The sequence below is a fragment of the Taudactylus pleione genome, unplaced genomic scaffold (assembly GCF_031769625.1).
Source record: "Taudactylus pleione unplaced genomic scaffold, aTauple2 ptg000483l, whole genome shotgun sequence".
Lineage (NCBI taxonomy): Eukaryota > Metazoa > Chordata > Amphibia > Anura > Myobatrachidae > Taudactylus > Taudactylus pleione.
In genome coordinates, this window is record NW_028284885.1 from 3,435,470 (window position 1) to 3,453,876 (window position 18,407).

Genomic DNA, 18,407 nt, shown 5'->3' on the forward strand with positions numbered 1-18,407 from the left:
TATATAAAAGGAACTGCATAAGGGGGGCGGCGGCAGCTGGGGGGTGGTACATTTTAGTTTGGGGGGGCACCAAAATTTATCTTGCCTCCGGGCACCTGGGATGAAGTTACGCCACTGCTGCCAGTACACATTATGCCACACAGTACCCCCAATTCACATTATGATATAGTGTCCCCACTTCATGTCATGCAACATTACAGTGCACCCTGTTCATATCATGCCACACTTTAGTGCCTCCACTTTATGTTGAGTCAAATTACTGTTCTCTTAATTTCAGATTATGCCACATTAGTGCCCCCAATTCATATTATGACATACAGTGTCCCAGTTCATATTATACCCCATTAGAGTGTCCCAGTTCATATTATACCCCAATACAGTGTCCCAGTTCATATTATACCCCATTACAATGTCCCAGTTCATATTATTCCCCATTACAGTGTCCCAGTTCATATTATTCCCCATTACAGTGTCCCAGTTCATATTATGCCCCACCACAGTGTTTCCAGTTTATATTGTGCCACATTACAGTGCCCCCAATTCTCATTATGACATACAGTGTCCCAGTTCATATTATACCCCATTACAGTGTCCCCAGTTTATATTGTGCCACATTACAGTGTCCCCAGTTTATATTGTGCCACATTACAGTGTCCCCAGTTTATATTGTGCCACATTATAGTTCCCTCCAATTCAAATTATACCATATTACAGTGCCCCCAAATCACATTTTGACAGTGTCCCAGTTCATATTATACCCCATTACAGGGTCCCAGTTCATATTATTCCCCATTACAGTGTCCCAGTTTATATTATTCCCCATTACAGTGTCCCAGTTCATATTATACCCCATTACAGTGTCCCCAGTTTATATTGCGCCACATTGCAGTTCCCTCAAATTCAAATTATACCATATTACAGTGCCCCCAGTTTATATTATGACACGCTATAGTGCCTACACTTCATAATGTGCCACATTACACTGCTGTAGTTTATAGGCACTGACTATAGCTATGCCCTTGTTTGTGGAATATTCCCCTGCAAATAGCAAGGATCCCCAGATATACTGTGAGGGATTGCAGCGGATATCTGCAAGTCGTCTAGTGTGTAGGCACCTGAAAGGGGGGGGACCCATGATTCCAGAACTTTGTACACATAGAGGTTCTGCTTCATCGTATACTCCACATATTTCATCAAGCTAATGATTTTGCAATGCATGTAATCTTTCTTTCCTGGCAAATTCCGGAAATGAGGGTCATTTGCTCATTGTAACGTATGAGGATGCACAGTGCATACATTTCATACATAGGTGCCTAACTTAAAGTGGGCAACTGTATTGCTAAAGTCTGGGCAGAGGAATTATTTGGATATTACACTTAACACTCCAACAAAGATTCAATGGGTCCTATCACCAACAACAAAGATGCATCCAACTCCCATACCAACAACAACACCTAAGACACCGGAGCCTTTGCAGCTGCGTATGACCGCAGAGGTGCACTAATGCACACCAAGAAAACAGCCCCAACACACCTGCGCTTTTGCAGCCGCCCTGCTTTACATCCCTCAGACACTGACTACCTGTCACTCACTTTGCAAAAAGGTGCAACTAGCGTCTCAAACCCATCGCTGTGCGTGCGCTATGGCACATATGTCGCAGTAGCCAAAAATCGCTCCATCGCGTTTGACATAATCAGACCCAATATCTCTGAGTAATATCAGCTCTATGGGTTTTTCACCAGGTACTTTGGTTTCTCCCCTCGATCAATACACATGCTGCTAGGTTAGTTGGCTTTGGCTATAGTGGCCACAGTCTGTGGTTTGCAAATTACATTATAAGCTCCACCGGGGAAGGAACAGATTTGTCTGAGTAATACACTGACTGTACATATTAAACTCCTATGTAACACGCATATTATACTTAAATGCATTCACCATTATATACAAGGCCTAGGTAAGGCTGGGTATAAGCCATGTACCTGCGTATAATGCCACGCACTATAGGTGTATATACTAGATAAAGTGTCTTGCACAGTGATGGCTGCACTACATCAGGACATCTGGGTATATGTTAAGCTATTTCCTAATGAGCTGGAAAGAGACACTTCCCGTATTCTGGGATAAATGGTACATCGGAAACGTCAGGCTGTTTGGGGGAACGCGAAGGCTGATGAAGAACGAGGGAGCGGAGACGGCATCCATCTATCTCACATCCAAAAACCAGGAGCAGATTTACAGGCAGATGTTAGACGCTGACCCCAACCCGAAGCGATCAGTCCTCTGCATGCTCCAGCTCCATGTGCCACTCAGTATTAATGGCAGCTGGATGAGAGTATAGATAAGGCCGAGCACACCGCAGCTGACGGTTATGTCATTAACCTTCCTATAAGGGGACATCAGGGACTGGAGTTTGACTGATCTAAGCATGAAATGCACAATTACAGGGGGAACAGTATCAACTTTATACTGTACATAGGATATATTCTAAATATACAGATAATGGAACAAGATGTAATAACTAATATTACATATGATAATAATCCGTACTGTATATTGAACAACAATTAGACTTGTACGAAGTTACTACACATCTATAGAGTAGAGAGATCATTTATTTATTGGGGTTTGGCATGTTATGTCGACATTCAGAATGTCGACATGGACGTTATGGCTATATGGACAATGTTGACATGGTCATAATGTTGACATTCTATGCGCATTTGCTGCCATTAAGAAGACAAACGCCATTTTTGGACCCTATATTTATAAGCATGCTGCCTATTTATTCTCTACTAGCTGGGATACCTGGCATTGCGTGGGGAAATCACGGCATACTGTATGAGAATGTGCTTTGAGGTAATGAGTAACTGTCAGTGCAGGTGCAGTGTTACAGTTGATCCTCTGACTCACTGCTCTTCTGTTGAAGCTCTAACTACCCCCCACTGGTACTTAGCAGCCTGTGCCTTCAGATCAGGGCAGGTTTAGGCACTGGAAGACATCCTGAGTGAACTTGATTACACAATCATTTAAAATCAGAGACTCCACGGCCTAATTAGTGGGCACCAAGTAGACCTCCATGGCCCTGACAAACTTCAAACCATAGCCAAAAACCTAATCCTGGTCAAACTACATCACCATGCCAAATTTGGTGGAGCTAGGTCCAAAGCTCTGGTCGTGCATAAAAGACAAACAGACAAACACACACACTTTCTCACTTATTAAATATAGACGACTACCGCATGATAGAATAGTGTTTACCAGATAGTCCCGTATTTTCTTGCTCAAAGGTGACCTCTTTCTTCAGTCCAGACGCCTTTGGCTTGCCAGTGGCACTTGAAGCGAGATGTGCGCCCTTGTCACCTTTCAGAGTAAGAATGCCAGTAGCTGGCGTAGCTGGGGTAGCAATGTGCTGCCCTACATCTACCAGAGTCTGCAGAGCCAAGCTGACTGCAAACACTGGCACTGCGTCCGGATTTCCCTCTTTTTTCCGTCTGATGTCACTCAGCTCCTAAAGCCAACAAGACAATGGTATTCATTGAGTAACCTTCAACGCATTACAATAAACATATCTAACATTATATGTTAAGAACAATTGAATGAGTAAACTCAAAGTACATTCAGTTTAATTGTAATCTGATTAGTGGAACAAGACTGTGGTGGCGGCGGCCATTTTGTTTTACTGTACAGTTCCCCAGGTGATAAGATCCTGGGCAAAAACAAAAACATTTTCAAGAAAAGATCTGAAGTGAAGGACATTTTGAGGGCCGATACAGAGTTGCTTGCACATTGTCACACAGAATTAAATTCAACCATGTATGCAAATGGACCGCCCTATCCGTACACTTGGTTTCACACCCACAGTCATTATTACTGCGCACAAGCCCTAACGCTGTGCTAGATGCAAAAGATCAGTTTAAAAAAACTTGTGTATTTACACATATGATCAACTCTGCAAACTGTGCAATTCTGTCAATACGCCATCAATGAACTTTGCTTATGCAAAAGCAGCCCAATACGGTCTAGTTACGCTGTTCAGACGCAAAGCAAAATGCATTTAGTTTGCATACGACTCTGCATCAACTGCACTTATGTACACTTGGTTTCACAGCTTATGCAGGGATAAAACACACAAGATATGCTGCGCAAACCTTGGACTACATGAAATATTGTGGCACTACAAAAAGCGATCATCTCGTGCAAGATCACCCCAAAGACATCCACCAGTTAGGCCAGGCCAAAATACTTCTGTGCTGAGGTGTCGGATTATTCAAAACATGGGAAACACCTGGTAAAAGTGATAGGACAGGATAGTAAATGCTGCTACAGGAGATGTCACTAGTTACCAGGTACCGGCTCCTAGGACAGGATAGTAAATGCTGCTACAGGAGGTGTCACTAGTTACCAGGTACCTGCTCCTAGGACAAGACAGTAATTGCTGCTACAGGAGGTGTCACTAGTTACCAGGTACCTGCTCCTAGGACAGGATAGTAAATGCTGCTACAGGAAGTGTCGTTAGTTACCAGGTACCTGCTCCTAGGACAGTAAGTGCTGCTACAGGAGATGTCACAAATTACCAGGTACCTGCTCCTAGGACAGGATAGTGAATGCTGCTACAGGAGGTGTCACTAGTTACCAGGTACCTGCTCCTAGGGCAGGATAGTAAATGCTGCTACAAGAGGTGTCACTAGTTACCAGGTACCTGTTCCTAGGACAGGATAGTAAATGCTGCAACAGGAGGTATCACTAGTTACCAGGTACCTGCTCCTAGGACAGGAGAGTAAATGCTGCTACAGGAAATGTCACTAGTTACCAGGTACCTGCTCCTAGGACAGGACAGTAAATGCTGCTAAAGGAGATGTCGCTAGTTACCAGGTACCTGCTCCTAGGACAGGACAGTAAATGCTGCTACAGGAGATATCGCTAGTTACCAGGTACTTGCTCCTAGGACAGGAGAGTAAATGCTGCTACAGGAGATGTCACTAGTTACCAGGTACCTGCTCCTAGGACAGGATATTAAATGCTGCTACAGGAGGAGTCACTAGTTACCAGTTACCTGCTCCTAGGACAGGATAGTAAATGCTGCTACAGGAGGTGTCACTAGTTACCAGATACCTGCTCCTAGGACAGGATAGTAAACGCTGCTACAGGAGGTGTCACTAGTTACCAGGTACTTGCTCCTAGGACAGGATAGTAAATGCTGCTACAGGAGGTGTCGCTAGTTACCAGGTACCTGCTCCTAGGACAGCATATTAAATGCTGCTACAGGAGATGTCACTAGTTACCAGGTACCTGCTCCTAGGACAGGATAGTAATTGCTGCTACAGGAGGTGTCACTAGTTACCAGGTACCTGCTCCTAGGACAGGATAGTAATTGCTGCTACAGGAGGTGTCACTAGTTACCAGGTACATGCTCCTAGGACAGGATAGTAAGTGCTGCTACAGGAGGTGTCACTAGTTACCAGGAACCTGCTCCTAGGACAGGATAGTAAGTGCTGCTACAGGAGGTGTCACTAGTTACCAGGTATCTGCTCCTAGGACAGGACAGTAAATACTGCTACAGGAGGTGTCACTAGTTACCAGGTACCTACTCCTAGGTCAGGATAGTAATTGCTGCTACAGGAGGTGTCACTAGTTACCAGGTACCTGCTCCTAGGACAGGACAGTAAGTGCTGCTACAGTAGATGTCACTAGTTACCAGGTACCTGCTCCTAGGACAAGACAGTAAATACTGCTACAGGAGGTGTCACTAGTTACCAGGTACCTGCACCTAGGACAGGATAGTAAATGCTGCTACAGGAAGTGTCGCTAGTTACCAGGTACCTGCTCCTAGGACAGCAAGTGCTGCTACAGGAGATGTCACAAGTTACCAGGTACCTGCTCCTAGGGCAGGATAGTAAATGCTGCTACAAGAGGTGTCACTAGTTACCAGGTATCTGCTCCTAGGACAGGACAGTAAATACTGCTACAGGAGGTGTAACTAGTTACCAGGTACCTGCTCCTAGGTCAGGATAGTAATTGCTGCTACAGGAGGTGTCACTAGTTACCAGGTACCTGCTCCTAGGACAGGACAGTAAGTGCTGCTACAGTAGATGTCACTAGTTACCAGGTACCTGCTCCTAGGACAGGACAGTAAATACTGCTACAGGAGGTGTCACTAGTTACCAGGTACCTACACCTAGGACAGGATAGTAAATGCTGCTACAGGAAGTGTCGCTAGTTACCAGGTACCTGCTCCTAGGACAGCAAGTGCTGCTACAGGAGATGTCACAAGTTACCAGGTACCTGATCCTAGGACAGGATAGTGAATGCTGCTACAGGAGGTGTCACTAGTTACCAGGTACCTGCTCCTAGGGCAGGATAGTAAATGCTGCTACAAGAGGTGTCACTAGTTACCAGGTACCTGCTCCTAGGACAGGATAGTAAATGCTGCTACAGGAGGTGTCACTAGTTACCAGGTACCTGCTCCTAGAACAGGATAGAAAATGCTGCTACAGGAGGTGTCACTAGTTACCAGGTACCTGCTCCTAGGACAGGAAAGTAAATCCTGCTACAGGAGGTGTCACTAGTTACCAGATACCTGCTCCCAGGACAGGAAAGTAAATGCTGCTACAGGAGATGTCAGTAGTTACCAGGTACCTGCTCCTAGGACAGGATAGTAAGTGCTGCTACAGGAGATGTCACTAGTTACCAGGTACCTGCTCCTAGGACAGGAGAGTAAGTGCTGCTACAGGAGGTGTCACTAGTTACCAGGTAACTGCTCCTAGGACAGGAGAGTAAGTGCTGCTACAGGAGGTGTCACTAGTTACCAGGTACCTGCTCCTAGGACAGGATAGTAAGTGCTGCTACAGGAGATGTCACTAGTTACCAGGTACCTGCTTCTAGGACAGGATAGTAAATGCTGCTACAGGAGGTGTCACTAGTTACCAAGTACCTGCTCCTAGGACAGTATAGTAAATGCTGCTACAGGAGGTGTCACTAGTTACCAGGTACCTGCTCCTAGGACAGGATAGTAAATGCTGCTACAGGAGGTGTCACTAGTTACCAGGTACCTGCTCCTAGGACAGGATAGTAAATGCTGCTACAGGAGGTGTCACTAGTTACCAGGTAGCTGCTCCTAGGACAGGACAGTAAGTGCTGCTACAGGAGGTGTTACTAGTTACCAGGTACCTGCTCCTAGGACAGTATAGTAAATGCTGCTACAGGAGATGTCACTAGTTACCAGGTACCTGCTCCTAGTACAGGACAGTAAATGCTGCTTCAGGAGATGTCACTAGTTACCAGGTACCTGCTTCTAGGACAGGATAGTAAATGCTGCTACAGGAGGTGTCACTAGTTACCAGGTACCTGCTCCTAGGACAGGATAGTAAATGCTGCTACAGGAGGTGTCACTAGTTACCAGGTAGCTGCTCCTAGGACAGGACAGTAAGTGCTGCTACAGGAGGTGTTACTAGTTACCAGGTACCTGCTCCTAGGACAGTATAGTAAATGCTGCTACAGGAGATGTCACTAGTTACCAGGTACCTGCTCCTAGTACAGGACAGTAAATGCTGCTACAGGAGATGTCACTAGTTACCAGGTACCTGCTTCTAGGACAGGATAGTAAATGCTGCTACAGGAGGTGTCACTAGTTACCAGGAACCTGCTCCTATGACAGGATAGTAAATGCTGCTACAGGAGGTGTTACTAGTTACCAGGTACCTGCTCCTAGGACAGGAGAGTAAATGCTGCTACAGGAGGTGTCACTAGTTACCAGGTACCTGCTCCTAGGACTGGATAGTAAATGCTGCTACAGGAGGTGTCGCTAGTTAGTAGGTACTTGCTCCTAGGACAGGAGAGTAAATGCTGCTACAGGAGATGTCACTAGTTACCAGGTACCTGCTCCTAGGACAGGATAGTAAATGCTGCTACAGGAGGTGTCACTAGTTACCAGTTACCTGCTTCTAGGGCAGTAAGTGCTGCTACAGGAGATGTCACAAGTTACCAGGTACCAGCTCCTAGGACAGGAAAGTAAGTGCTGCTACAGGAGGTGTCACTAGTTACCAGGTACCTGCTCCTAGGACAGGAGAGTAAGTGCTGCTACAGGAGATGTCACTAGTTACCAGATACCTGCTCCTAGGACAGGAAAGTAAATGCTGCTACAGGAGATGTCAGTAGTTACCAGGTACCTGCTCCTAGGAGAGGATAGTAAGTGCTGCTACAGGAGATGTCACTAGTTACCAGGTACCTGCTCCTAGGACAGGATAGTAAATGCTGCTACAGGAGATGTCGCTAGTTACCAGGTACCTGCTCCTAGGACAGGAGAGTAAATGCTGCTACAGGGGATGTCACTAGTTACCAGATACCTGCTCCTAGGACAGGAAAGTAAATGCTGCTACAGGAGGTGTCACTAGTTACCAGGTACCTGCTCCTAGGACAGGATAGTAAATGCTACTACAGGAGGTGTCGCTAGTTACCAGGTACCTGCTCCTAGGACAGGATAGTAAATGCTGCTACAGGAGATGTCGCTAGTTACCAGGTACCTGCTCCTAGGACAGGAGAGTAAATGCTGCTACAGGAGGTGTCACTAGTTACCAGGTACCTGCTCCTAGGACAGGATAGTAAATGCTGCTACAGGAGATGTCACTAGTTACCAGGTACCTACTCCTAGGACAGGAGAGTAAATGCTGCTACAGGAGATGTCACTAGTTACCAGGTACCTGCTCCTAGGACAGGATAGTAATTGCTGCTACAGGAGGTGTCACTAGTTACCAGGTACCTGCTCCTAGGACAGGAGAGTAAGTGCTGCTACAGGAGGTGTCACTAGTTACCAGGAACCTGCTCCTAGGACAGGATAGTAAGTGCTGCTACAGGAGGTGTCACTAGTTACCAGGTATCTGCTCCTAGGACAGGACAGTAAATACTGCTACAGGAGATGTCACTAGTTACCAGGTACCTGCTCCTAGGTCAGGATAGTAATTGCTGCTACAGGAGTTGTCACTAGTTACCAGGTACCTGCTCCTAGGACAGGACAGTAAGTGCTGCTACAGTAGATGTCACTAGTTACCAGGTACCTGCTCCTAGGACAAGACAGTAAATACTGCTACAGGAGGTGTCACTAGTTACCAGGTACCTGCACCTAGGACAGGATAGTAAATGCTGCTACAGGAAGTGTCGCTAGTTACCAGGTACCTGCTCCTAGGACAGGATAGTAAATGCTGCTACAGGAGGTGTCACTAGTTACCAGGTAGCTGCTCCTAGGACAGGACAGTAAGTGCTGCTACAGGAGGTGTTACTAGTTACCAAGTACCTGCTCCTACGACAGTATAGTAAATGCTGCTACAGGAGATGTCACTAGTTACCAGGTACCTGCTCCTAGGACAGGAGAGTAAATGCTGCTACAGGAGATGTCACTAGTTACCAGGTACCTGCTCCTAGGACAGGACAGTAAATGCTGCTACAGGAGATGTCACTAGTTACCAGGTACCTGCTCCTAGGACAGGAGAGTAAGTGCTGCTACAGGAGATGTCACTAGTTACCAGGTACCTGCTCCTAGGTCAGGATAGTAATTGCTGCTACAGGAGTTGTCACTAGTTACCAGGTACCTGCTCCTAGGACAGGACAGTAAGTGCTGCTACAGTAGATGTCACTAGTTACCATGTACCTGCTCCTAGGACAGGAGAGTAAATGCTGCTACAGGAGATGTCACTAGTTACCAGATACCTGCTCCTAGGACAGGATTGTAAATGCTACTACAGGAGGTGTCACTAGTTACCAGGTACCTGCTCCTAGGACAGGATAGTAATTGCTGCTACAGGAGATGTCGCTAGTTACCAGGTAGCTGCTCCTAGGACAGTATAGTAAGTGCTGCTACAGGAGGTGTCACTAGTTACCAGATACCTGCTCCTAGGACAGGAGAGTAAATGCTGCTACAGGAGATGTCACTAGTTACCAGGTACCTGCTCCTAGGACAGGATAGTAAATGCTGCTACAGGAGATGTCACTAGTTACCAGGTACCTGCTCCTAGGAGAGGATAGTAAGTGCTGCTACAGGAGGTGTCACTAGTTACCAGGTACCTGCTCCTAGGACAGGATAGTAAATGCTGTTACAGGAAATGGCGCTAGTTACCAGGTACCTGCTCCTAGGACAAGATAGTAAATGATGCTGCAGATGATGTCACTAGTTACCAGGTACCTGCTTCTAGGACAGGACAGAGAATAAAACACATTTAATAAAAATATGAAAAAGTTATTTTTTCAGTATATTACTTATTTAACCAGACGTTGTTACAGAAAAGATCAGATCCTATTTCAGGTATGGATAATATTCTACCATTATTGTAACAGCAGAGACTAGTTATTTTAATGTATTCTTACCTTAGCAATGGCAATCCCTGGCACGGCTGTGTTTGGCACATTATCCGATGCCTCGTGTTCTTTCATTGAATAAGGATCCAGATTCAGCTTCTCTTTCTCACTGTATGACCAATAAGTGACTGTTATAACCTGACACATAAAACAACATTCCCCATAGTGACATAATGTACTGCCAAGATTATGCCAAATGTATTTATACAAAACAGGCCAAGAAACCGACTCTTCCTCCCTGTACACACTGCAGGAGCTATACATATTGGGGACCAAGTATACTGGGATCCTAATATGTCACATTTTAGAGTCACTGTATTATTTGTTAACTTTTAATATAAGAATATAAAATTTCTCCTCCGTGACGGTTGTGGGGATTCTGGGCCTGATTCAGACCTATTTGCGGACGGTCGTTCTAAAAAAGGTGCCGTATATTCAAATTGAGCGTTCGCTCTTTGCGGTTTGTTGACGCCTCTATGTCTGAGCGTGCGACCAAGAAATGCGCTCGCTATTTTGTGAAGATGCCCCTTTGCCGTTCGCATCATACGTCATCTCCGGTATTTATTAGATTAATCGGGAGCATCGAAAGGCGTCTGAACTGCTCGCAGTGGTTGTGGTAGGATTTTCTTACCGCTATCACTGCGAGCAGTTCAGGCTAAAAGACAACCAAGTGACGTGGTCGATGACGCTCCTTTACTAATTATGCACTCCCATTAAACGCCCTTTTGACCGTTTGGCACGCCTGCGTTCGGATCTCCACTCCACCATTTTCAAGCACTTTCCCCTGTTACCACCCACAAACGGTACATTCTGTCACTCAAATTAGCAGCCCCTCGCTGTTTTACGAGCGCACGATTTCCGACCGCAATGACTGGTTGGCGCATGCGCATTACAACCCATACGCATGCGCAGTTGTGCGAACATCTCTCAGTGCGAACGAGCGGCTCTGAATCAGGCCCTCTGTTTGGAATTGATTTGTTTCTAGGAAATATTGTACTAGGGGCCTGATTCAGAGCCGGTCGCTCTTTAAGAGCGCTCGCTCTGAATCAGGGCGGCATTTTTTTTTTTTCTTTTGAGCTGGCCTCCTGGCCGCTCGCTAAGCTGTGGGTGACCAGCTTTTGTGAGCGGCCAGGTGATGGTCGTGACCATCGGGGTTGCGACGAGACCCTTGTGGTAGGGTCTCGTCCATCGCAAGCCCCAGTGAGCTTCCGGCTCTAATAGAGCCGGAAGCTCACTATTGAGGCCGCTCCCAAACGGCAGGCGTTCCTTTGGGAGCGTCTCCGTTTGGCCAGCCACCCCCCCCGCCCGCCTCCAAAACGGGGCGAGCTGTCAATCAAATAGACAGCCGCCCCGCTTTTGTGCGAGACCCGTAGCGACGGAGCGCCCGTCGCTGGCCGGGTTTCGCGCATGCCGGAGCCAGCTCCAGCTTGCGCATGCGCAGTGGGGGACCATCGACCCGCTTGCGAGCGCTGTGCGCTCACGAGCGGGTCTGAATCAGGCTCACTGTACATTCGCTTTTTCGATGATTCTGAAGTGGTCGCAAATGGCCAATGTTTTTTTCTCCGCGCATGATTCCAGATTGTCTGCGCACATAGACACAGCACAGAATTGGACGCGGGGTCTGTGAATTTTAGTGGCCATTGCTGGCAGGTAAGAAGGGGGCGTGTCACTGAAAGCGGCTGTAAGACGCACAGTTGCTCGCACAGGACGCCATACTCTTAAGATGCTGTGAGTGGGTGCATCAGTTCATTTACAAATTTGGTGGCAGCATCAGCATAAAGAGGAGGACGAGACTGATGGAAAAAGAATGAGGCCCTTTGACCGATATTATAAAGACCTCGATTTGTAGTTTCTTTTCTCCTCTGTTGACGTCACATTGCCGGAAGCATCAAAGTGTCGGAGCAGCACCTGGACGGAGTTAGTGACGATATAGCGCAGTGTCTCCTGGAAGATGCTGTCTAGCAGGCTGAGGAATCTCCGGAACCGATCCTGCAGGTTCCTGCACTCAGAGATCTCCATGTATTTAGGTTTAATATTAGATAAGAACAGGTGTTTGATCCCTGCTGTCTCCGCCACCTGTCATGGAATCAGATCACTGGTTACTGAAATGTACGAACAGAAAGAATGTAATTGTACAAAACAAATGTGCTCACAACACTCTGGCCTTGATTCAGAGCTGGACACTCTGACAGAGCGCTCACTCTGAATCAGGGCCGTCCTTCTCTTTTTTTAGAGCGGCCTCCTGGCCGCTCGCATAGCTGTGGGTGACCACCCACAGCTATAGCGAACGGCCAGGAAGATGGTCGCGATGGTCAAGACCATCGCGACCATCGGGCTTGCGACGAGACCCTTGCGGTAGGGTCTCGTTGCCGCAAGCCCAAGAGTGCTTTTGGCTCTGACAGAGCCAAAAGCACTCCCACTGACATCACTTGTGATGTCAGTGGGGCCGGCCCTAGACGGTAGGCGATGGGAACGCCTCCGTCTGGACAGCCACGCCCCCGGCCCGCCCACCAAAGGGGGCGTGCTGTCATTCAACATCGACAGCACGCCCCCTTTGTAGCGAGACCCGAAGCGACGGCTTGCCCGTCGCTATCCGGGTCTCTCGCACGAACCACCTGACCCTAGTACAGGTACCACCTGACCCTAGTACAGGTACCACCTGACCCTAGTACAGGTATTACCTGAACCTAGCACAGGAACCACCTGACCCTAGCACAGGAATCACCTGACCCTAGTACAGGTACCACTGTCACCCTGCAGTGTAAACGGGGCGATCCGGGTCACGAAGACCCGGATCGTGCCGCATGCCGCCTGACTCGCCGGCATCAGTGGTGCTTGGAGATGACATCATCTCTAAGTGTCCACTGCAACCAGCGCCGGCCGAGCAGCACGGAGTAGCACACTCCACCTGCCCTCACTGCCTCTGGACCTCTGAGGAGTGAGGTAAGAGGGTCAGGGAGCGGGAGAAGTGCTGCTCACCTGCGCTGGAAGAGCCGGGTCAGTGCTGAATCGGCTCCGGTGTGAACGGCACCGCGGAACCACCTGACCCTAGCACAGGAACCATCTGGCCCTAGTACAGGTATCACCTGACCCTAGCACAGGAACCATCTGGCCCTAGTACAGGTACCACCTGCCCCTAGCACAGGTATCACCTGACCCTAGCACAGGTGCCACTTGACCCTAGCACAGGTTACGGTACCACCTGACCCTGGATAAGGAACCACCTGACCCTGGCACAGGAACCACCTGACCCTGGCACAGGTACCACCTGACCCTCGCACAGGAATCCCCTGACCCTAGCACAGGAATCACCTGACCCTAGCACAGGAATCACCTGACCCTAGCACAGGAACCACCTGACCCTAGCACAGGAACCACCTGACCCTAGCACAGAACCACCTGATCCTAGCACAGGAACCACCTGACCCTAGCACAGGAACCACCTGACCCTAGCACAGAACCACCTGATCCTAGCACAGGTGCCACCTGACCCTAGTACAGAACCACCTGGCCCTAGTACAGGTACCACCTGACCCTAGTACAGAACCACCTGACCCTAGCACAGGAACCACCTGACCCTAGCACAGAACCACCTGATCCTAGCACAGGTGCCACCTGACCCTAGTACAGAACCACCTGGCCCTAGTACAGGTACCACCTGACACTAGTACAGAACCACCTGACCCTAGCACAGGAACCACCTGACCCTAGTACAGGTACCACCTGACCCTAGTACAGGTACCACCTGACCCTAGTACAGAACCACCTGACCCTAGTACAGAACCACCTGACCCTAGTACAGGTACCACCTGACCCTAGTACAGGTACCACCTGACCCTAGCACAGGAACCACCTGACCCTAGTACAGGTACCTCCTGACCCTAGCACTGGTACCACCTGACTCTAGTACAGGAACCACCTGGCCCTAGTACAGGTACCACTGGCTGAGAACCACATTTCCAAACAATGACTTTTTTTCCTGTTCTTCGTGAATTTTCATTTATCGATTATTTCATTGTTAAAAATAGTTTAAAAAAAATCCCTAAAATTGTTGGAGAACGGAACAAAATGGCAAATTGTCTAGAGGGTTAGAGCAGTGTAGGGAAACAGGACCGTACTTCAAAAATAGTCACCGTCACCGTATGTAGAGATATGGAAGAAACAAAACATGAAGATCAGACAGGGTCCGAGCCCACAACCTTCTGTGTATAGAACTCTGAGGGGTTAAACCAATGTAGGATGAGAGTTATTTCTTCCCCCATATGTCTGAAGGACAAAATAACCTGCATATGTTCTTATTATGGGAGATAGGTATAATTGCTTTCTACACTCTGGGGCTGATTCAGGGGAACACGCAATCCCAACGCGATTCCAATGTTCACGTATTTCAGCGATTATTTGCTACTGCGCATGTGCGAAAATTCCTAAAAACCTTGTGATCGGGAGATTTGGCATCAGTAACGGGGCGGCAAAGTGATATGCGCTCCTGGGCGGTGATTGGGAGTAAACGGAAAAAGAAAATACGTCTCATGTGTGAGTTGTGGTAGTGTCGCGGGCGTGTCAGTCATATCGGCTGCGTTCTCGGACCTAGAGTGGCAGACACAGAGGCCATGTTCAGATGGAGACACTGCACCTGCCATACGGGCTGCCGCAAGTGTGGCTGGTGCGTCGATGGTGGCGTGTCATGAATCGCCGGCGGCGTTACAGCATGCAGATACGCTGAAAGCGGGCGTCTCAGTCCTTGCTCATTCAGACGCAGGCTACTGTACCAGCGGGAGGCAGAAATTAACATTTGTATTTTATCGCAGCCGCGGACCAGCAAACAGACGCAGCAGCACCCAGAAAACAGACGCAGCAGCGCCCAGCAAACAGACGCAGCAGCGCCCAGCAAACAGACGCAGCAGCGCCCAGCTCTGATCCCTCTGTGAGTAGTTACCCTGTAATACATAATACTGAGCTTATTGGGGATTCATATTACGTCCTGATATACACAGACATATAATGGGACCGGACTGCGCATAAATACAACGTGCGAAACGGCAGCTGACATAGGATCTTACCTGTAGGAAAGTTTGGGTGATGAGCGGAATGATTCTCCCCCTGAGCGCCTGCAGGTAACACAGACCCCTGTCACACTGTCCTGTCTGCACATCACAGAAGTCTTCCAGAGAATAGGTGCAAGTGTCATCCAGCTGCCGACACAGAGTGGGCGACACACATCAAATATACATCACACTACACATCAAATATACACTACACTACACATATCATATATACACTACACACACATCATATATACACTACACACACATCATATATACACTACACACATCAAATATACACTACTAGTACACACACATCAAATATACACTACACATATCATATATACACTACACACATCATATATACACTACACACACATCAAATATACACTACTAGTACACACACATCATATATACACTACACACACATCATATATACACTACACACATCAAATATACACCACACACACATCAAATATACACTACACATATCATATATACACTACACACACATCATATATACACTACACACATCATATATACACTACATACACATCATATATACACTACACATATCATATATACACTACACACATCATATATACACTACACACATATCAAATATACACTACACACATCATATATACACTACACACATCATATATACACTACACACACATCATATATACACTACACATATCATATATACACTACACACATCATATATACACTACACACACATCAAATATACACTACACACACATCATATATACACTACACACATCAAATATACACCACACACACACATCAAATATACACTACACATATCATATATACACTACACACATCATATATACACTACACACACATCAAATATACACTACACACACATCATATATACACTACACACACATCATATATACACTACACATATCATATATACACTACACACATCATATATACACTACACACACATCAAATATACACTACACACACATCATATATACACTACACACACATCATATATACACTACACACATCAAATATACACTACACACATCAAATATACACTACACACACACATCAAATATACACTACACACACATCAAATATACACTACACTACACACACATCAAATATACATTACACACACACACATGAAATATACACTACACACACACATGAAATATACACTACACACACACATCAAATATACACTACACACACACATGAAATATACATTACACACATCAAATATACACTACACTACACATCATATATACACTACACACACATCAAATATACACTACACACACATCATATATACACTACACATATCATATATACACTACACACACATCATATATACACTACACACATCAAATATACACCACACACACATCAAATATACACTACACATATCATATATACACTACACACATCTTATATACACTACACACACATCAAATATACACTACACACACATCATATATACACTACACACACATCATATATACACTACACACATCAAATATACACTACACACATCAAATATACACTACACACACACATCAAATATACACTACACACACATCAAATATACACTACACTACACACACATCAAATATACATTACACACACACACATGAAATATACACTACACACACACATGAAATATACACTACACACACACATCAAATATACACTACACACACACATCAAATATACATTACACACATCAAATATACACTACACTACACATCATATATACACTACACACACATCAAATATACACTACACACACATCATATATATACACTACACACACACATCATATATACACTACACACACATCATATATACACTACACACATCAAATATACACTACACACATCATATATACACTACACACACATCAAATATACACTACACACACATCATATATACACTACACACACATCATATATACACTACACACATCAAATATACACTACACTTCAAATATACACTACACACACACATCAAATATACACTACACACACATGAAATATACACTACACACACACATGAAATATACACTACACACACACACATCAAATATACACTACACACACACATGAAATATACATTACACACATCAAATATACACTACACTACACATCAAATATACACTACACATCATATATACACTACACACACATCAAATATACACTACACACACATCATATATACACTACACACACATCAAATATACATTACACACAAATCAAATATACACTACACACACATCAATTTATACACACACATCAAATATACACACACATCAAATATACACTACACTACACACACATCAAATATACACTACACACACACATCAAATATACACTACACACACATCAAATATACACTACACACACATCAAATATACATTACACACACATCAAATATATACTACACACACATCAAATATACACTACACACACACATCAAATATACACTACACACACATCATATATACACTACACACACATCAAATATACACTACACACACATCATATATACACTACTCACACATTAAATATACACTACACACACATCAAATATATACTACACACACATCAAATATACACTACACACACATCACATATACACTACACACACACATCAAATATACACTACACACACATCATATATACTCTACACGCACATCAAGTATACACTACACACACATCATATATACACTACACACACATCAAATATACACTACACACACATCAAATATACATTACACACACATCAAATATACACTACACATCAAATATATACTACACAACACATCAAATATATACTACACACATCAAATATACATTACACACACACATCAAATATACACTACACACACATCAAATATATACTACACAACACATCAAATATATACTACACACATCAAATATACACTACACACACATAAAATATACATTACACACACATCAAATATACACTACACACACATCAAATATA

At 45.4% G+C, this 18,407-nt stretch overlaps 1 protein-coding gene across 1 annotated transcript in view; it reads right to left on the reverse strand.

The window, feature by feature from the left end:
• Positions 1-18,407, reverse strand: part of DNAH14 (dynein axonemal heavy chain 14) — a 1,015,490-nt gene that overhangs the window by 852,080 nt on the left and 145,003 nt on the right. The window contains exons 10-13 of the mRNA XM_088449338.1: positions 15,405-15,536; positions 12,182-12,420; positions 10,354-10,453; positions 3,259-3,508 (exon numbers count right to left, since the gene is read on the reverse strand). Of these exons, the coding sequence (XP_088305464.1) occupies positions 3,259-3,508; positions 10,354-10,453; positions 12,182-12,420; positions 15,405-15,536 (721 nt within the window). The remainder of the gene's footprint in view (positions 1-3,258; positions 3,509-10,353; positions 10,454-12,181; positions 12,421-15,404; positions 15,537-18,407) is intronic.